The sequence below is a fragment of the Equus quagga genome, chromosome 13 (assembly GCF_021613505.1).
Source record: "Equus quagga isolate Etosha38 chromosome 13, UCLA_HA_Equagga_1.0, whole genome shotgun sequence".
Lineage (NCBI taxonomy): Eukaryota > Metazoa > Chordata > Mammalia > Perissodactyla > Equidae > Equus > Equus quagga.
The window spans coordinates 103,773,979-103,794,729 of NC_060279.1; the positions used below are offsets into that span (position 1 = coordinate 103,773,979).

The 20,751-nt window shown below is 50.3% G+C and overlaps 2 protein-coding genes across 4 annotated transcripts in view; one reads left to right on the forward strand and one right to left on the reverse strand.

Moving 5' to 3' along the window:
- Nucleotides 1-17,018, forward strand: part of RHPN2 (rhophilin Rho GTPase binding protein 2) — a 50,027-nt gene extending 33,009 nt beyond the window's left edge. For all 3 annotated transcript variants that reach the window (XM_046682244.1, XM_046682247.1, XM_046682245.1), the window contains 10 exons: nt 230-354; nt 2,291-2,457; nt 4,562-4,749; nt 5,122-5,278; nt 6,841-6,960; nt 8,515-8,709; nt 9,674-9,750; nt 10,324-10,470; nt 10,764-10,919; nt 15,670-17,018. In XM_046682244.1, the coding sequence (XP_046538200.1) occupies nt 230-354; nt 2,291-2,457; nt 4,562-4,749; nt 5,122-5,278; nt 6,841-6,960; nt 8,515-8,709; nt 9,674-9,750; nt 10,324-10,470; nt 10,764-10,919; nt 15,670-15,930 (1,593 nt within the window). In that variant the 3' untranslated portion in view covers nt 15,931-17,018. The remainder of the gene's footprint in view (nt 1-229; nt 355-2,290; nt 2,458-4,561; nt 4,750-5,121; nt 5,279-6,840; nt 6,961-8,514; nt 8,710-9,673; nt 9,751-10,323; nt 10,471-10,763; nt 10,920-15,669) is intronic.
- Nucleotide 17,019: 1 nt separating this feature from the next.
- On the reverse strand, nt 17,020-20,607 carry FAAP24 (FA core complex associated protein 24). Its single transcript, XM_046682248.1, has 5 exons — nt 20,586-20,607; nt 20,158-20,276; nt 19,895-20,034; nt 19,310-19,462; nt 17,020-18,227 (listed from the first exon to the last, which is right to left on the reverse strand). Exons 2-5 carry the CDS (start codon nt 20,261-20,263, stop codon nt 17,979-17,981), a joined length of 648 nt encoding a protein of 215 aa, XP_046538204.1. The 5' UTR covers nt 20,264-20,276; nt 20,586-20,607; the 3' UTR covers nt 17,020-17,978.
- Between the last annotated feature and the right edge of the window lie 144 nt (nt 20,608-20,751).

Genomic DNA, 20,751 nt, shown 5'->3' on the forward strand with positions numbered 1-20,751 from the left:
CCTTCAACTTGCCACATAAGAAGACCACAGAAGGGGACAGACATGCGCACTGGCATGTCGGGCTGGATTCTGAGTCTCCTGAGGTCTTGCCAGCCCCTGCCATCCTTCCTAGAGCTCGCGATGCAGCAGCTGGGCCCCAGCTCCACAGAAATAGCGTGTGCAGGCGTCTTCGGGGATGGGACGCACTGTCTGCTGTGGGCTCACCGCTCAGCGGCTCCTTTCCTTTCAGGCTTGTCGGACGCCCAGCCGGGATGAGGCCGGGGTTGAACTGCTGATGAGTTACTTCACCCAGCTGGGCTTTGTCGAGAGTCGATTCTTCCCGCCCACCCGGCAGATGGGGATCCTGTTCACTTGGTAGGTGCCAGTGCGATCCCACCACAGCCAGAGCTCCGGGGCTCAGCACCACGGGCTCCTCCGCACCGTGGCCCCTCTCTCTAGTCGGCCATTGACACAGGAGAGGCCAGAGCCGTGCGGATAAACTGGTGTTTATTTATGAAGGGGCTCCAAGGGGAGAAAGCTCCAGCAGACCATAGCTTCTTGCTTCTCAGAACAAACAAGCCGAGGAGGAGGGGCCTTTTTGATGCTCATTTTATCATTGGGGAAACGCCGGGCTCTGAGGTGGAACTAAGGAGAAGCGAGATTCTTGGCCCTGATGGGCTAAGGGGTGGGAACCAGGTGTTGTCCCAGGGACAAGGGCAGCACACAGAACAGGTCACATTTAAAAATGGGAGCAGAACATTGCATTCTTCTCCGGGGTTGGAAGTTTCAGAGATAGTGTTGTTCAAACACCTTGGAGGTGCCGTGCCTCTTCTCTGGGTGTGCTCAGGAGTGTGGGCGCGAGGGCGTACATCCCAACAGTGAAGGGCCGTGGCCAGAGGTAGACTTCACCACAGATGCCTGCCTTTTGAAAGGAAAGGCAGATGACTCTTCGGTTAGCTGTCTGCGCTGGTGAAAGAGCTCTCAGGACGACTTCTCCTCAGTTTCCACTTAGGGAGAACATCCATGTCTACCTTCTCGGTGATATGTGAACTTTAAAACAGATCCTGAATCTTTTAGGCTGCAGGAAGAATTATGAGGGGTTAGTAACTGCTATATTTCCTTTAGGAGAAGGCTTATTTATTTTTTGGGGGGGAAGATTAGCCCTGAGCTAACATAAATCCTCCTTTTTTGCTGAGGAAGATTGGCCCTGAGCTAACATCCATGCCCATCTTCCTCTACTTTATATGTGGGACGCCTGCCACAGCATGGCTTGACGAAGGGTGCCATGTCTGCACCCGGGATCCGAACCAGTGAATCCAAGGCAACCAAAGCGGAGTGCACAAACTTAACCACTACACCACTGGGACGGACCCTTATTTTTTTTAAATACGTCTTTTTTTTTTTGCTGAGGTAGAGTCTCCCTGAACTAACATCTGTTGCCAATCTTCCTCTTTTTTGTATGTGAGCTGCCACCACAGCATGGCCACTGACGAGTGGTGTAGGTCTGCGCCTGGAAACCGAACCCGGGCCTATGAAAGGGGGCATGCCAAACTTAACCACTAGGCCCTAATATGCCTTATTTTTAAGAGCAGTTTTAGGTTCACAGCAAAATTGAGCAAAGGGTACAGAGATTTCCCATATATCCCCTCCCCACTGTCAATATCCCCCCTCGATGGTATGTACCTGCCTTGGCACCTCGTCACCCAAAGTCCACAGTTTACACTGGGGCTCACTCCTGGTGGGAATGGTCTGTGGGTTTGGACAGATGTATAATCACCTATATCCACCATTATAGGATCATGCAGAGCAGTTCCACAGCCCTAAAACCCTCTGTGCTCCAGCTGTTCATACCCCCTCTTTGCCCCTCTAAACCTTCGAACCACTGATGCTTTTTCTGTCTCCATTGTTTTACTTTTTCCAGAATGTCATATAGTTGGAATCACACAGTAGGTAGCCTTTTCAGATCGGCTTTTTTCACTTAGTCACATGCATTTGAGGTTCCTGCGTGTCTTTTTATGGCTCATTAGCTCACGTATTTTTAGTGCTGAATGATACTCCACTGTACGGATGGGCCACAGTTTGTTTATCACTCAGCTCCTGAAGGACGTCTTGGTTGGGAAGCTTATTTTTGTGTGTGATTGTGGGTGTCTTGGTCAGCATGATCATGGCCATCATCTTGCTTGGAAATGAAAGCCTCGTTGCATGTGCACCTTTGCATTTTATTCAAGAAATCGGTGTTGTCCATTCTCACCCCGAAGTGACATTGATTAGCCAAGTAATCTGCTGCTTTCAACACGTTTCTTTTCAACAGGTATGACTCCCTTACCGGGGTCCCCGTCAGCCAACAGAACTTGCTCCTGGAGAAGGCGAGCATTCTGTTCAACACTGGAGCCCTCTACACGCAGATCGGGACCCGGAGCAATCGGCAGATGCAGGCTGGGCTGGAGAGCGCGGTGGACGCCTTTCAGAGAGCCGCAGGTGTGTCTCCTGGGGGCTGCCGGGATGGAGCACCGGGTACCCCAGCTGAAGAGGGTCAGGGGATCCTCCCTAGGCCCATGCTTGGCCTCACAGGCCTGAAAGGGCCAGACCAGTCGAGCACTGGTGTATCTTCCCACCAAGAGAATTGCTTAATGGCTCCAACCCTGTCATCTCAGTCCAGGTGTGGCTCATACGCACAGTGACTCCTGTGGCTGATTAATCTTTTCCAAATGAGCGGCCCCAGGGATGGCAGTGAATGAACTGTTCCTTTAAACACTATATTGAAGAACAGAATAAATTTTCCCAAATAGTGAAAGTGTAGGCTTTTTCTTTCATCGGGAGTGCCTCATCCGTGCATATTGCTCTCCATGCCTTCATATCATGCTCATTTCATGAAGCTCACCCACCTCAGGTTGCTCTTCTCTGCCCCCTGTCAGGTGACACTTAGCGCCAACCTGGAGAGGACCAGGGGTCCCCAGGCCGGGTGCAGTGGGCGGGCCTGGCTCGTGGGTGTCCAGGGTCCTGCGTTGCTCCCCTCCGACAGGGCCTGTGTCCAGCAGACTTGGCATGGGGGATGGTGGGCAAAAGCAGCAACAGAGCGCAGACCACAGCGTGGTCCCGCGACCGGCTCCACAGCGTGTTTCTTCTGCGCTGGTCCCCATCACTTTGCTTTGGGGTGTTACTCCCAGCAGAGACCTTTTTGCCCTGCAAGGCCGTGAAGAAGCAGAGCTTTGCCATTTTGGCTAATCGTGGAATTGCTTGTGTTAGAATAATTGGTCCCTCAGGATGAAACAGCATGCTGAGGTTCCTCACGGGAGCCGGTTTCTCCCATTGTCCATCCTTTTCTGGGCTCATCTTTCTTTCTGAGGAATCTTAAGCAGGTATGCTTCGTGACCTGAGATTACAGAGATACAGACAAGTTGAAGCTGAGAACAGAGTGGGAGCACACGCAGAGGGGAGCGCACGGCCTGCCCGGGTGCCTTCCTTCCCCTCTTTCTGCAGGCAGTTTTCATTTGCAGCAAAACCAGAGGAACCAGTCAGATGGGATTCATGTCGGGGATTTTATTTTAGCTCCAGGTTGATTGTCGGTCAATGCTGTGACAGTTAATTTTCTAAAGCATAAAAAAACTCAGCCGAAGGCTACAGCATGAAAATTCCCATTGGAGTGGGCTGAGATGATCTTTCCGAAGGTCCTGGGGAAATGCCCTGAATTTGTGAATGACCCGGCTGTCCAGTGTGAGCGTGCCCCCCCCCCCCCCCCCCAGAGAGCTCGGTCTGCCTGCTTTCTGCTTTCCCCTCTGTCGTCGAATGCCTAGCATGTGTGGAGTTTCTCACAATTATCCAAGGAGAGACAGGAATGGACAGGGAGCAGGCCAGTTTCCCTGCTTGATACAGATGTGAATGCTTTGGAAGAGAATCCGATTTTGTTTTTTCATTGTGGTAAAACATACATAACAAAATCACCATTTTATCCACTTTTAAGAGTACACTTCATTGGCATGAAGTACATTCATATTGTCGTGCATCTCCCCATCTCCAGAACTTTTTCATTATCCCTAACTGAAACTCTGTGCCCGTTACACAGTACCCCTCCATGCTCTCCCCCAGCCCCTGGCAGCCAGCATTCTGCTTTCTGTCTCTGTGAAGGTGACAGTTCCTGGGAGCTATCTCAGTGGACTCACACAATACTTGTCCTTGTCACTGGCTTATTTCACTTAGTGTGTCTTCATCCATGTTGTGGCGTATGTCAGAATTTCCTTCCTTTTTAAGGCTGAAGAATATTCCAGTGTATGTATCTACCGCATTTTGTTTATCGGTTTATCCATCCGTGGACATCTGCGTTGTTTTTGCCTTCTGGCTATTGTGAATAATGCTGCTGTGAACGTGAGCGTACAAGTATCAGATTAAGTCCCTGCTTTCAATTCTCTGGGGTGTCTACCTAGGCGTGGAAGGGCTGGATCTATAGTCATTGAGAATCAGATTTTTTTAAGGTGCTCCAGGACACCAGTTTTTTATTTTTGCTTCTATTATTCTCTTTACTTCTGAGCAGCACGGTGAAATAAATATGACCCCCAACAGATGTGCAAAATATTTCCAATTTTAGGAGTTTTAAACTACCTGAAAGAGACATTTACTCACACCCCGAGTTACGACATGAGTCCCGCTATGCTCAGTGTACTGGTCAAAATGATGCTCGCCCAAGCCCAAGAAAGCGTGTTTGACAAAATCTGCCTTCCTGGGATCCGGAACGAGTTCTTCATGCTGGTGAAGGTGGCTCATGAGGCTGCAAAGGTGAGCCTTCCGGGTCCCTGTGACTTTCGGGGTGGGGAGAAGGCGTTGGTGTGGGCCCCCTGGAAGCAGTCAGTCTTCCCACGGCAGCTTGACCCGGGCACCGTGCCCAGCCCCGCCAGAGCGCTGGCTTGCATTTTCTTGGCAAGTACCGGTGTTTCAGATACGGGTCTGCAGCTTAGCTAAAAACCAGCATAATGACAGTTGCCTGTTAACTCTGACACTGGCAACACGGGGGCCCTTGGAGTCGCTCCCAGATTCCGGAGCGGCCTCTGGCAGGGGCTGCCACATGGAAGAAAGAGCTCTTTCTCTGCAGCCCAGGTGCTCGAGGGCCCCGTGCCGGGCTCCCCATTCCCAGCATCCCTTCTGTTCCAGGTGGGAGAGGTCTACCGGCAGCTGCACGCAGCCATGAGCCAGGCGCCCGTGAAGGAAAACATCCCCTACTCCTGGGCCAGCCTGGCCTGCGTGAAGGCCCACCACTACGGAGCCCTGGCCCACTACTTCGCAGCCACCCTCCTCATGGACCACCAGCGTAAGGCTCGGGGGCTCAGGCTTTGGGCAGCGTTGCGGTTTTCCTGCCTCGGGGAGATTCTGAGCTCAGTGAGAGCCGCCTGCTTGCCCTGGAAGCCGGGGCAGAGGGAGGGAGTGATGTGCTGGCCCAGGTGTCTGTCAGCGGGTCAGGGATTCATGATTACATGTTCCCGCTGTGGGAGGAAGACGGGTAGCGGGATTCTGCCCGGGACGGAGCAGACAGCTTCTTGGAGATGACTTTTCACCTGGAATCTAGAACAGGGCTGGGACCAGGGCTAGGACGAGGGAGGCACATGCCTCGGGCACAGAATCCAAGGGGATGCCCCAAAACGCAGAATCAAGATAACATTTTCCTGGAATATTTTAAATGAATCAAAATTAATGCAAAAAAAAATCCACGGTGATCAAAATTTTAAATAAAGACACTGATCAGTGACAACACTGTGCTGAGCCACATTGGAGCCTGAAGCAAGAAGAAATGTTGCTGTTTTGTTCATCACGGATTTTTTTGCATTAATTTTGCTATTTAGAAAATTACATTAAAATCTCGTCTATTTTTATTGCTGAGTTTTTGGCCCCCTTAAATCTTCAGCCTGAGGCGAGTGCCTCCCTCTCCTTGCCCTGATCCTGCCTCTGATCTGAAGTTGGGTGGGACTTCTGTTGTAATTAGTACTAATCAAGGCAGCCCCTAGAGTAGTTAAAAGGACAACCTCCAGAGCCAGACCGTCTGGGTTCCTGTCTCAGCTCTGCCATTTACTAGCTGTGTGACCTTGGGCAGGTCACTTGGCTGCTCTGTGCCTCATTTTCTCATCTGTAAATGGGGATTTGAAGAGAACGTCCCTCACAGGGCTGTTGTGGAGACTCTGTGCCTGCATGCAGAGCTACCGAGCGCCTTGTCCCTCGTGGGCTGTGAAAGCGTTAGCGGCCACAGCTGGTGTGATGACACAGTCTGCGAGGCGGGCAAGTCGTGTCAACCAGCAGAAGTAATGTGCTTCGGTGTTGCGGCCGAAACAAACGAGGCAGCAGCGGGACTCCTTGGCGTAGTCATGGGTGGTTTCTTGGAGGGGGTGACATTTGGTTTGGGCTTTGGACTCTGAGGAGGACTGGTCCAGCTGAACAGGGAGGGAAAGCACAGCTAGACAAGGACATGGTCCCGGCTCTGGAGCGGAGGCTGGAAGGTCAGAGGTGGTGGTGAATGGCTTGGAGAGGTTAGGGGGCACATGCAGGGGAGGATGAGGCATGGAGGCTGCCAGGGCTGTGAGGTGGGCTCTGCTAGGAGGTTCCAGGAGGTGGGCGACTTGGAGGAGGGAGAGAGTGGGGGCTCAGAGCCGAATCGTGAGCCCCCAGAGCGTGCCTGGCCCGAGCGCACAGACGTGTGGCTGGACCGCCTGGGGTGTGTCCAGCGGGGAAGGGAGCCTGTTGTCCCCAGTGCCTGTAAACCTGGAGGATAAGGGGAGCCGGCCATGTGGCTGACAGAGAGAGCTCTCCATGGGTGTGCGGCGCCGTCTCCTGAGCCTGTGCTGCGCAGCCACGAGAAAGGATTCATCTGTGGTCTCGTTGCAGTGAGCCCTGGCGCAGACGAGGACCACCAGGAGAAGTGCCTGTCCCAGCTCTACGACCGCATGCCGGAGGGACTGACGCCCCTGGCCACGCTGAGAAACGGTCACCAGCGCCAACAGCTGGGTGCGTGCAGCTCTCCTGCCCCCTCCCTCCCCGTGCCAGCTGGTCCTGCTCATGGACAGCCCCAGAGAGGTCCCCAGGGCTTGGAGAGTAGGGTGTCCTGAGTCATCGTGGCCACTCTGGATTCAGAAGCCACGAGGCGCAGTCTCTAGCCTCAGGGGGCTTCCAGAGCCGTGTTCTCACGGGTTCCTCGAGGGCCAGGCCTGGCCTCCCACAGTGGAGCCAGAGCTTTGACAGTCGTCCCCAGTGTCCGGGACATGGCCCCTGGCCATAACGTGGAAGGACACGTTGGTTAATTTTCTTTCGCCGTACCCAAGGCCTGGTAATGAATTCGTTCGTCTCTGCCACGTCTCAGAGCGAATATCGCTTTCTGTGTGCAAAGCTGACTTCCTCCACTGCCCAGACCTGCCCCCCACCCCCAAACACAGTTTCGCTGTCTCAGTGAAGGCAACTCCATCCTTCTGGGCGCGCAGGCCAGAAACCTTGCACGCACTTGCTGCTCTTGTCTGTCTTTCTCACCCCACATTTGATTGGCAAATCCTGTTGACTCTGTCTAGAAGACGTTTCCCAAATCCAGCCACTTCTTACCTACCACCCTTGTCCAAGCCATACTTATACATTGCTTGCTTACCGAACGCCGACTCCCTTACCCCTCATGCGACCCTGTGAAGTGGGTGTGTATGGTCCCCATTTTTCAGTTGGGGAAACAGAGGCCAGAGGGATCATATGGCCTCCCGTCTTTTCGCAGTGGCCACAGGGCTGGTCTCCCCGCTTTCCTCTTTGCTCCTTCACTCTTTTTGCTTGGGTCAAATCACATCAGCCCTCTGCTTGCACCCTGCTCGCTCCCATCTCACCCCACTAGGAGCAGAAGTCCTCACCCTGCACTTGTGAGGTTGGGCATGGATTGGCCCCTGCTCCTTTCTGGCCTCATTCCCTACCCTTCTCTCCAGCCCTCACTCCCTCCACTCACACCCCCAAGCTCCTTGTTGTCCTTGAACACACAGGCAGGCTCCTGCCCCAGGGCCTTTGTACCTGCTGTTCCTGCTTTCAGGAGTGCTCTTCTATCAGATATCCTTATGGCTGCTCCCTCACTTCCTTCAGGACGTTGCTCAAAAGTTACCTTCAATAAGGCCTTCCCCGTCACCCGTCATAGAGAGAAGCTTTCCATTCCCAGTCTTCCCTTGCCACCTCTGCCTGCCCTGCTTTATTTTTCTCCATAACCTTGTTGTCATGTGATTCGTTACGTATTTCTTTGCTTGTTAATTCTCTGTCGTCAACCACGAGCATGGAAACTCCGTGAATGCAGAGGCTAGTTTTTCTTCATTGCTTTCTCTCTAGTGTCCAGAACTTTTGGTAAATATTTGCTGAATGAATATTTTATAGACACAAGTGAGCACGTTGCATGCACATTTAAGAGGGATTTAAACCGTCCAGGCAGATCCTTCAGGAAAGAGAATGTCCACCTTCCTGGGCTGACCCATGGGCGCTTCGGCTCTCCTGGGCACTCACGTTGCAATTTCAGACGCAGGTCACATGGTGTTGATTTTCGGTTGGCAGGCAAGTCCCACCTGCTCAGAGCCATCGCGCACCACGAGGAGTCCACGAGGGAGGCAAGCCTGTGCAAGAAGCTCCGCAACATCGAGGTGCTGCAGGAGGTGCTGTCCGCTGCGCACCAGCGCTCCCGGCTCAAGTACGCGCAGCACCAAGAAGACGGTGACCTGCTCGACTTGGTTGAGGCTCCCGACATCGTTGGTGAGTGAGCTGGGCACCCATGTGTGCAGAGGGCGTGTGAGGCGGGGCTGCCCTGGGCACACAGCCTTGACCTGCTCGTCCTGCAGGGCGTGGGCCAGCCCCGCTGTGTGCTTGCCGGGGAGCGGGCCAGGCGCTGCTCGCCCTGCCATTCCCATCTCCTCTTCCCTGAAGCCAGCGGCTTCCTTATGGCCTTCGTCCTCATCAACCCCTTTGCAGCATCCGACTCCCCTCGGGCCCCTCGACACCCCTGCCTTGGTGTTGGGGTGCCCTGCCAGCTTGGTTCTGCTCCCACCTCCCTCTGCACCCCCTTTGCTGACTGTTCTTGCCCAAGCCCCCCCATCCCTCCTGGCATTCTCCAGGGACTACTCTCCCTGGTTTGCTTCTTCTAGATTTCTCTCCTGAAAGCCTCACAACCTCCTTAGGGGTTCCAGCCGTCACCTCTAGTCAGGGGACTCCTGAAACTACCTTTGGCCTTGAGGTTTTTGCTGGGCTCCACACCCACCCACATTCCATCTGCCTCCTGGGAAACCCTCACATCACAGGTTAATAACGCAAAGGGGGCAACGCCTCGCCCAGGACTTTGTGCTGAGGGACAGGGCACCTGCGTAACAGCCACACCTGGCATGTAGATGACGTCTCAGGAGGGTTTCATGAGGGCCAGAGGAAGTCCACTGGCCTGTAAACAAGCTCCTGGAAGGCAGGAAGTGTCTGATGGTCACTTCTCTGCCCCAGCCTCAGAGCGGGGTGTGGCTCATAGCAGGTGTCCAGGACAGGTCGCGCCGGGCCAGGGGCTGCCCCGTAGTTCATCTTCTGCACTACTTGTCTAAACCAAAGGGAAGGAGCAAGGACTAGGAGGAAAGTTCGCTTCCTCTTCCCTTCAGAAGGAGGACTTCGGCCTGAGTTGTCAAGGGTAACTTCCAATTATGGAAACATTTATGCTTTCACTTTTCATCTTCTTTTCCAGCTAAAACTGAGCAGGAGGTTGAAATTATACTTCCACAGCTCTCCAAGGTGACAGCAGCTGACTTCTTCCAGAAGCTAGTATGTCAAACGCTTATTTCATAATGACCCAAGGGGACAGCTTTTATAAGGTGCACATATGTAAGAGGCTATTTTTAGATGGTTTTTATTTTTTAATTAGATTTTATATAAGATAATTTTAATTAAGATTATATTATTTTATTTTTTTATTATTATTTTTTTAAGATTTTATTTTTCCTTTTTCTCCCCAATGCTCCCCGGTACATAGTTGTGTATTTTTAGTTGTGGGTCCTTCTAGTTGTGGCATGTGGAACGCCGCCTCAGCATGGCCTGATGAGCGGTGCCATGTCTGCACCCAGGATTCGAACCGGCGAAACCCTGGGCCATCAAAGCAGAGCGCGCGAACTTAACCACTTGGCTACGGGGCCGGCCCCAAGATAATTTTAAAAGGATAACTTGATTGGAAATAGATGCGCTCTTGTAGAGAAATGGCAGTTCACGTTCTCGTATGAGTGCTGTAGTGTATATTCTCTGAGCAAGGTCGGGTGAAACTTGCAAGGACGTCCTCCCTTTAGTTTTCAAATGCCCGATTCAGCCTTCAGACCCTACACCTAATGATGCTCTCTTCCGAAGGGCCCCTTATCTGTGTTTTCGGCTAACAAGAGATGGACACCCCCTCGAACTCTTCGCTTCACTGCAGAAGAAGGGGACTTGGGGTTCACCTTGAGGGGAAACTCCCCAGTCCAAGTCCACTTCCTGGATCCTCACTGCTCCGCTGCGGTAAGCAGGGACCCTTCTGGACGTCTGGCATCTTTGCGGGCAGGCAGACTGGTAAAATACAAAGAAAGCTGCACAGAGAGATCCTGCTGAAGGAATTCAGGGTTCCTTTAAGTAAAGGCTGACTTTATGCAAAAGGCCTCTCATGGGTGCTACGTGCCCCAAGAGGAAAGGATTAATGTTTGCTTTCTTGAAGCACACATAGACAAACATCTGTTTTGTTAATGAACTTGGGAACTGATTCAGGCATTTGAATGAACAGAACGTTGACCTTTCTTTAAATCACATTTTTGTAGCTGGCAGGAGCCAAGGAAGGAGATTATATTGTTTCCATTCAAAACGTGGACTGTAAGTGGCTGACGCTGAGCGAGGTCATGAAGCTGCTGAAGAGCTTTGGTGAGGACGCCATTGAGATGAAGGTTGTGAGCCTCCTGGACTCTGCCTCGTCCATGGTGAGTGCTGACACCCCCTGGCAGGAAATAGTGATGCGGAGTGAAGGCGGTCTTTACCAGGCCCTGTGCCTCCTGCCTGCATTTGTAACATGCCACACACTGAATTCCTAAGCTCTTCATCAGTGGGATGTGCTCACCTTGGGTCAAAGAGATTATTGGAAAACTGTTTTGCTTTTTTTTTTTGGTGAGGAAGATTGGTCCTGACTAACATCTGTTGCCAATCTTCCTCTGTATCCTTTTTTCCCCCAAGGGGGAGGAATCGTTGCAGACATACTCTTCGGCTCTTTGCCACATTTAATGATGTACCTTAGATGTTTCCCTTGGTAACAAGTTTCCTTTATTCCTTCAACAAATGCTGACTGAGCCTCAGCTGCGGGCCAGGCCCTTCTTAGCGTTGGAGCTGCAGCTTGATCTAATCAGATCAGCTTCCTGCCCCCACAGAGCTGGCCCTGAGTAAGCAAATAAGTAGTTGTGATTTTGATAAGTGTGTAAAGAAAAGAAAACGTGTAACCTGATAGAATGACTCGGGGTGGGAGAGGCCCCTCTAGACTTACACTGAGACTTGAGTGACAGTGAGGAGCCGGCCATTTGAAGAGGGACGGGGGAGCATCTGGGCAAGGCAGGGGGACCGACAGCTGCAGAGACGCTGTGGCAGGAACAAGCTTCTCCTGCCAGAGGAACAGAAACAGGGGCTGCTGGCTGGAGCTTCCTGACAAGGGAGAGAGTGGCAGGAAGGGAGGTGGCAGGGAGGCAGGGCCACATTGGAGCGGTTGAACCTTCTAAGAAGGGGAATGGTGTGGTATGGTGTTTATTTTAGGAGCAGGTCTGCTGCCTGGAGGCTGACCGTGCGGTCGTCTGGGCCAGCGGCGCTGGCAGCTTACACTAGTGCAGGTGACAGGACAGGACAGAGGGGGATGCGCCAGAGACATGGTTTGCAGGTAGAGCTGGCAGGGATTTGTAGAGGACTGCGTAAAAAGATGGTAGAAAGAGAGATGGCTTGTCAGGTTTTGGTGTGAACAGCTGCATCATTTTCCCTAATGACGGGGAGCAGCGGTGAGGGAGACAGCGGAGAGAGAACCCAGGAGCTATGTCAGTGTTTCACATACGCGTCCAGGTTCAAATCTTCAGTTCAAGGGAGAAGGCAGAGCTAGAAATAAGTATTTGAGCATCATGGGCATAGAGATGATGTCTAAAGCTGCAGAGACTAGAGGACACTCCTGTGCGGGCCGAGGGCGAGGACGGAAGCCTGAGACCCCGGCGTCTGGAGGGCAGTCAGGAGAGAAGGAGGCGCAGAGGAAGTTGTCAGGGAGAGCTCCGGGAGGGAGGGTGAAGGGAGCTTCTGAAATCAAGAGGAGAGTGGTGGGTGGCGTTGAATCCAGTTCAGAGGCGGAGGAGAATGAGGGCGGAGCCGGCTGTCTTCTGTTTGGCAGCAGAACAAAAGGACACTTGGTGCTGAGATGGCAACAGAACTTAGACTAGAGAGGGTTGGAGAGTGAATGGACTGTGAAAGGCCCTTGATAAGAAATCCGTAGAAACTGAATGTAGATTAGCGGTTGCCCGGGGCTGGAGCTGGGGCACTGGGGAATGGGGAGTCGCTGCTGCTGGGTGCAGGGTTTCCTTTGAGGGAGATGGAAGTGTTCTCAAATTAGGTAGTGGTGGTGCCCAACTCTGTGAATATACTAAAAAGCCCTGAATTGTATTAAAAGGGTGAATTGTATGGTATATGAATTATATCTCAATTTAAAAAAAAAGAGGGGCCAGCCCAGTGGTGCAGTGGTTAAATTCTCATACTCCCCTTCAGCGGTCTGGGGTTCACCAGTTCGGATCCTGGGCATGGACCTATGCACCGCTTATCAAGCCATGCTGTGGCAGTGGTCCCACATATAAAGTAGAAGAAGATGGGCATGAATGTTGGCTCAGGGCCAGTCTTCCTTAGCAAAAGAAGAGGAGGGTTGACGGCAGATGTTAGCTCAAGGCTAATCTTTCTCAAAAGTTAAAAAAGAGATAAAGAAGTCAAAGGACTCACAGAGCACCTTGGGAGAAAGGAGCCTAGGAAATGGTACTTTCAGGAGTGGAATCCATACCATTGCTGGACAAGTGATGAAGGTGCCATCCAGAAACAGAAAAGAAGTTTGTCCACATAAGGATAAAGAAAAGAATGGGCTCTGGACTGAGGGCTGGAGTAGGGGGCACAGCCAGGGGGCGTGGCCTTGCAGAGCAGGCCTGCCCCCTGGAAAGAGATGGAAGGGCTTATCTTTCAACCCCATCATGTCTTTGAACCAGGACAATGAAGAATCTGAGTCCTGTTAAATGCAAGGATTCTATACTCAGACTGCCTGGATTTCACTCCTGGCTTTCCCACCAGTTGTGTGACCTGAGGCGTCAAGGAACAGCCCTGAGCCTCAGGAAAATGGGAAGACGGTTGGGTTCATGATAGGTGCTTTATACTGATAACTGTGATGTGGCTATTCTTTTCACCCAGCAAGGACTTTAGATAATGACAACAGAGCACTGTTTTTAACTGCCAAGCCTTTTCTTCAAACAAAACCAAATAATGAGAACAATGAAGCCCAGTGCTCGAGCTAAATTGTTACCTGCTGCCCCACTCTCTCTGGATTATGGTGGGGTCCCTAGTACTCCTCCACGGAGCACATTTTGAATACTACTGGTGTAGTGGGAAGAATCCAAGAGCTGGAATCGGGCCCTGTCTGCTCTGGATAGGCTGTGTGAGCTTCCACAGGTTAATACCCTCCCTGGGCCATTTCCTCATCAGTATAATGTAAGAAGTAGACTGGTGCAGTGGTTTCACACTGTGTTCCATAAAGCCCTGAGAGTTCCCGAGAGGTGCCCCGGGAAGATGGTGGGGAGCATGCTGGATGAGGACAGGAAAAAAAAGTGAACGAGCAGGGGGGAAAACTGGGAAAGGGAGCAGAGATGTTGGGGTGGTAGCTGGGAGGGGGGACATAGGGAAAAGGAGAGCTTTTCAAAGAAGGCGGGCTGTGTGTGTGTGTGCTGGTGGGAAAGGTCTGGGAGACAGGCGTGCAGGAAGGAGGGGAGACCTGGAGGAGAGAGGGATTGAGATCCAGGCACAGAGGAGCACTTCAGTTTGGGGACAGATGCAATTAAGTATAAGGCAAGGATATCAGATAGGAGGGGCTTGAGAGAAGGTATCTAGAAAAGGAGTGAAATACTAGGGAAATGTAGGCATGCCAGGTAATGGGGCTGCCCAGCAGAGGTGTAGGGGTCACAGTTAGAAGGGAAGCCAGTGGCTTGAACACCCTCCAGTAACGTGCATAGCCAGCCCTGGGGGTCTGGTGGGTAAGACTGGCTCACTCTGGCCGCAGCAGTCCGGGTTCACTTCCTGGTCGGGGAACCATACCATCCATCCGTCAGTTGTCATACTGTAGTGGCTGAGAATCGCCTCGATGGCACTAACAGAAATGCGCATCTGTTGGGATGCGGGCCCGGAGAGGCAGGGTGGAGTGTTGCTGGCTGGAGTATGGAAGAGAATAGAGGGTGTTTGTAAGGGAGTGGTTAGAAGGATGCTAGACCGACTCTCAGCAGGCTAAGGTTTGGAAAACATTTGCAGGCATCAAATCTACCTCCAGGACTGTTTGTTTCATGATTGCTTTTAATGATGCTGTGTGTCCTGTAGAGCACGGTGGGATTAATGGGCAGTTTCATAGAAAAGGGAGAGGCATCTTAATCCAAAGGAGGCAAACTCAGGAGGGACATTTTCTGATGGATACCCCTTCTCTATGCTGCCTCCCGCAATGGTCCCACTCACTTTAGATCTCTCGTGGGTGTATTTATATAAATGGCCTGATTTCAGTGCCTGGAACCTAGTAGATATCACTAAACATTGGTGAAAAGAGCAGTCTCAAGGTTTGGCGAACCTTAGAAGCAGGTGGTAACCCACTGGGAATGTCTAGAAAGCAGGTTTCTTCAGATTTCCTATTTGAGTCCAACTCAATCCTTTAAGAGTTCTTAGTAGTGTTTAATGGGCATAGGGTTTCACTTGGGGAAGATGAAAAAGTTCTGGAGAGGGATGGTGGTGACGGTTGTGCGACAGTGTGAATGTACTTAAAGCCACGAGCGGACACTTAAAAATGGTTAAAATGGCATATTTTATGTTATGTATATTTCACGAGTTTAAAAAATAGAGAAAAAAGTTAACAGTATCTTCACTGTGGATTCTAGATTGTCTTTAAAGAGGGTGAAGTTGATCTGTACCTACTGTGCGAACTGACATCTGAGATACATTCAGTGAAGAAAGCAGGGTGCAGAGCAGTGTGTGTAGTGTATTCCTTTTAAGACAAATGGTGACGTGGACTTACACACGTCCTTGTCAACACCCGTATATGAACGTTCCCTCTCAAAGTGTAACAGGAATAGTGGTTACCTGAGGGGAGGCCCTGTGGAAGCCAACGTGGGAGGGACACCTGCTGTTCCCTGGATGTGTTTTCATACTGTTGACCATGAGTACGTATTGCTTTTTCAAATAAGAATCCTAAAAAGTGAGTAGTGGTCCCTAGCCTCAATTACTACTACTGAGTATTATTCCTTACAAATTGTCCTTGATCTTAAGAACCTAATTCTATGTTAAGTGTTGGTTGCCCGAGGTTCAGAATTCTATCCACTTAATTTTAAAGAGGATGCTATAATTGCAGCATGAGTCTCAGACTTGGCAGGCATTTATCAGATGTCTTGAGGATTTCTAACGTCCTTTTTCTTCTTCTTCTACGTGCAGCATAGTAAGAGTGCCACATACTCTGTGGGAATGCAGAAGACCTACTCCATGATCTGCTTAGCCATAGATGATGATGATAAAACTGATAAGACCAAGAAGATCTCGAAAAAGCTTTCTTTTTTGAGTTGGGGCGCCAACAAGAACAGACAGAAGTCAGCCAGCACCTTGTGCCTCCCGGCGGCTGGGGTTGCGAGGCCTCAGGCCAAGAAGAAGCTCCTGTCTCCTTTCAGCCTCCTCAACCCCGACAGTTCCTTGTACTAATGTGAGGGAGCAAAACGTTCAGGCCCAGGACATTCCTGTGCTGACGAGGCCTTCCGATTTGTGCCATAATGGGACATTTCTAAACATTCTCAAATCCTGTTTTTCTCACAGCGTAAACTTAGAATTGATATGTCTTTATGAACGAAAGTAACTAGAAACCTCTAGAATTGTGGAAAACAAACTTATTTGGGGAGTGTCACCATATTGCTGCAAGTTATTTATTATATAAACTATTTACGTAAATACAATAGTGTTGAAAATATAACTATTTTTAACAGCTACAATTCTGACCTTTAGTTACTAGTAGAATTAAATTGGGGTTACCTATATTTGTACGTTTCCACATTTGGATAACAGATCGTTCCTTAACTCAGAGTTCAGATGACCTCAAATTAAGGCAGGTCAAGGGACTATAATGACAGATGTAAATTAGTGTTACCAGAAACTGTTCAAAGAGCTGCTTCCTAAGGGGGGCTTCCTACTAAAACGACAAGACTTTACTATTATCTCTACGTAACAGGAATGCTATTTCCAGGTAAAGTCTATAGAGTGCCAAATTTGCCATGACTTGCTAGATTAAAAAACCGTTGAGGAAGCAGCTTTTCCCCTAGTTTCATGTCATTTAAAAGTTGCTAACACAGTGGCAGTGTTAGATGAAGATGCTGTCTACAAGGTAGATAATATACTGTTTGATACTCAAAACATTCTTCATTTTGTTTAAAGTAGAAGGTACATAATTGTATATTTTAAGAGTCTTTAATGTGGGTTAAAAACATTTTATAAGATAAAGATATGTGATTCAAGTTTAAAGCTCTATTTGACTTTTTAAAATGACATTCTTACTATGGGATTTCTCTTGCTACGTGTTGGATGACACCGTGATTCTAATAAGAGTCACTGTTGACACAGTACAAGTTATATAGCTACAAAAATAGAGCGCTGAAATCTAATTTTGAGAATTAACAAGAATTTAAGTATTTTCTAGTGTGCAATATCAAAAGGGAAGCACCCACGTTTGGGAAAGTCTATTCACTGCTCTTAGGGCTATTTTTGTATAAATATTTAAATAAACACATGCATTTGCCTGAGTTAATGTGTTTCACTTTTATTTCACTTTAATTGCCTTCTCTTTCAAACTGTTTCTACCCTAATGCTCAAAATGTTTTTATTGTGTTTGATTTTTTTAAAAATTACTAACACTTCACAAAACAGGACTTAAAGAGCTTTCATGTTATTTCGTTTCTGTAATTGTATTTTTTTTGAATGGGCAGCTGTACCTCTTCACCCCCGGCTCCAGCTGTCCTCTGGATGCAGCCGTCCCTGCCATCTTCCTGTACGTCTTCCCACTGTTGGGCTCTGCATTTACAAACACATTCTTTTCCTCCCTCACACACATGGCTTTTTATCTTTAAATGGGGACTCCAAACTTCAGGCTTTCTGTGTTCAGGAGACGTGCCCAGTGACCATAAGCAAACTGTGCAGCCACCAGGAAGGGAGGGAGGGGGAGCGGAAGGGAGGGAGAAAAAAGGCGGTACAATTGTGTATTTACACTGGCAGCAGCCCTCAAAGCACAGGTCTATTCATTCAGACCAGCCCTGAAGAACCGTGGCTCTGCCTCCAGGAACAAGGGGCTTAGGGTACACAGTGCTCCGTTGTCGGTCTGTGTCCTTTACATGGTCACATCCTCCACCTGAAACTTGGTAAGACCTTTCCATGATAGATGCAGGCCAAGGTCACACATTAAAATCTGTCCAAGCTGGCTTTCTGCTGAATCTGAGAATTCCTAATTAAACCGACGCTCTTGGGAGCATCTCTGCCGGCCCTCTTCATGCCAGCAGGACGAGGGCAGCGCCATCGGGGCCCGCTCACTCGCATGCCTGAGCCCAGAGAGCAGGGCGAGACAACTGGCAGGTGCCGTGCAGGCCGCACCTCATCTTTCACTAGTTGCTGTGAGAGGAAATCTTGTTTCTTGGTTTTTCAATCTGAAAAAACAAGATCCTGTTGTTTGTGTCTAAAGGAGAAATCAGTGGACGCCACGAGAAGAGCCGTCAGCTGGACTGCGTGAAGAAGCCGTGGACGTGCTGTGCCACCGCCGGCCCCACCACGGGCTCCAGGTCTGGGACGGAAGCGTTACTCAGCTGCTGGATACTTGGGAACTTCTGGAGCAGAAGGACAGCTTTCGTTTTCCCAACTCCTGGGATCTGTTGCACAGTTCGAAGGAGGGACAACTCTGAGATCAGAGGCCGCTTCTTCCTGAGAAAAGGGTTCTTACTGGGCTCTTTGGCTTGCTCTTGAACCTGAACCGAAATTAAAGGAAAAGCATGTGAGCGCCCTCTAGAGGACTGGCAGTTTTCTTAAAAATTTGTGGAAATTTAGTTCTTCCGTTTGGTTCAGCTTGACTTACCGCTACAAATGTTTTCACATACCATGAATATAATTTTTCAAACACCAACAAAATTATTGAAAGATGAACCATATGACTACACAGAAGAGTAAGAGATAAAAATTAATTTACAAAAACTTGAGATTTCAGAATGCTTAGGATAAAACCAATGAAAACATAGTCTGAGGAATTCAACCACGTGCCTATGGTCCACTAAGAAACATTTCAGTTGTATGGGATTAAACGATGGCTCTACCTAATCTGGACCTGCCTAATCCAGGGCCTGGAGGAAGCTATCAAAGGAGAAACCCAGTGTTCAGTTAGCGGTGGTTATGGGATGTGGTGGAGAGGGATCTGTGAGCCACACAGGGCTGCCTGCATTTCCAATTTGGTCCTCAACCCTAATTACACATCAAAGGGAGAGATTTAAAAACAACACAACAACAAAAACAGGCTCAAGCCCGACCCCCACGTTCTGATTTTCAATTGGTCTGAGGTAAGGCTCACGCATCACTATTTCTAAAATTTCCCCAAGAAATTCTAAAGTACAACAAAGCTGAATAATCAGGACAATGAAGAACCAAGTTTAAAATGAAAAAAAAAACCCAAAACAAACTTGCGCACAAAAGTGCTGATGCTTCATAAATGATATGCGGGGATGAGGCAAAGCAGATGGTAGTTGACACTGTCACCAGCATAAGTGAAGAATAATGAATGATGGAGCCAGCACAGCCTGGCCGTCTGAAATCAGGTCTGCAACTTGTTCACTTTGTTATCCACTTGCCTAGAATGGGCGGCAAGCTCAGCTGGCTGCAGAGGCAGCTTCTGAAGTTCAAGTCCTCTAAAAGCTTTTATAAACCAACACAGGGAATGACATGGATCAGCCTGACGGATAGCATCTATGGTAAAGGCAGCTGCTGGAGTAAAGGACCCACGAAGGCCAGGCGAGAGCCCGTCAGGCAGGGCTATCGTGGAGGAGCGGGAATGAGTACTTACTAACTGGACAAGGAGGCAGGATGCTTCGGTCTGGCTGGCCACTGGAAGCAACACCATCCCGAGATCCAGCACAGTGAACTTCTGCACGGCGGGGAAATACTGTTCACTCATCTGCGTTTTTTCAACTACTACAATCCCTTGAAGATTACTGGACTTCAAAGAAAAAAAAAAAACCAGTAAACCATTTTGTAACAAAATTGCTTTCAAGATTAAGCTCTTGGAATGACCAATGGTTTTATATCAATTATTCCAAGGAATAACGGGGGGTGGGGGGGGAATAGAAGCCAATTTTCAATTTTAGTTTCTTTTTTTTTAACGACTGGCACCTGAGCTAACAGCTGTTGCCAATCTTCCTTTTTTTTTCTTCTTCTTCTCCCCAAAGCCCCCCAGTACACAGTTGTAGATTCTAGTTGTGTGCCTCTGGCTCTGCTATGTGGGACACGGCCTCAGCATGGCCTGATGAGCGGTGCTAGGTCCGTGCCCAGGATCCAAACCGGCGAACCCCTGGGCCGCCCAACCAGAGCACGGGAACTTAACCACTAATTAACCGGCCCTTAATTTTAGTTTCTTTAATTCAGTACTTACATTTCTAACCCGAACAAGCCTCTTTCTGTAGCCGTTTCCTGCCACCAAGTCAGCTTCCGTGACATAAAGAATGCAGGATCTGCTGGACAAGTAAAAATCTACAGGTGTCAGGTCAGCCTCAAAAACGAGTTTAATTTTCCCTTAAAATACAGACAAGAAAGGGAGTTCCGTGAGCTTCGGATGAAAAGGCCGCAAAGGGGTAGAATGTTTTTAAAAAGTGGGGTGAGGAGAGAGAGGGTGTATGCAGAGGGCAGCCCACCGACCTTGCATCTCCTGCGCCAGCTGCGACCCGCGCCACTTCTCGTTGGCCACAATGTGCCCAAAAGGCACGTGCACGGGGCCTCTGCCATCAGCGGGCTTCCCTTCCATCGGCGGCCTCGATCTGACGAGGGGAACGCAAGACGGCACCTGAGCAGGCTCTCCCGCACCCGGGCCCACAGTCCACGCCAAGCCGGGGCCTCTCTGGCAGGCGCCCGCCTGCAGGGGGCTCTTTAACAGACTGAATTATCTGCCAAAAGCTCAGAAGCAGGAGATGCCTGTCCTGGCAGCCGCGTCCCTCATTTCCGTCACCTGCCTGGCCCCTGAGACCCCCGCCCGGTCCGCGTAGTGGCTCCTCAGTCCAGCCCAGGGCGCGGGCTGAGCCGGCAGGAGCCCCGCCTCGGGCCCGGGCTCGGGGCTCCGCAGACATTACCTGCGACGGGCCACTTCCGCGTTCCCCGCCCCCGCCCGCCGCAGGCCCAGTCCTTCGTCTTGCCCGCCCTCCGCCTCCCGTAGCGCCGGATAGGCTATGGCGTCAGAGAGCGACACCGGATCTGACCAATCAGAGGACGGACAGCACGTACCGTGTCCGCCCTGGA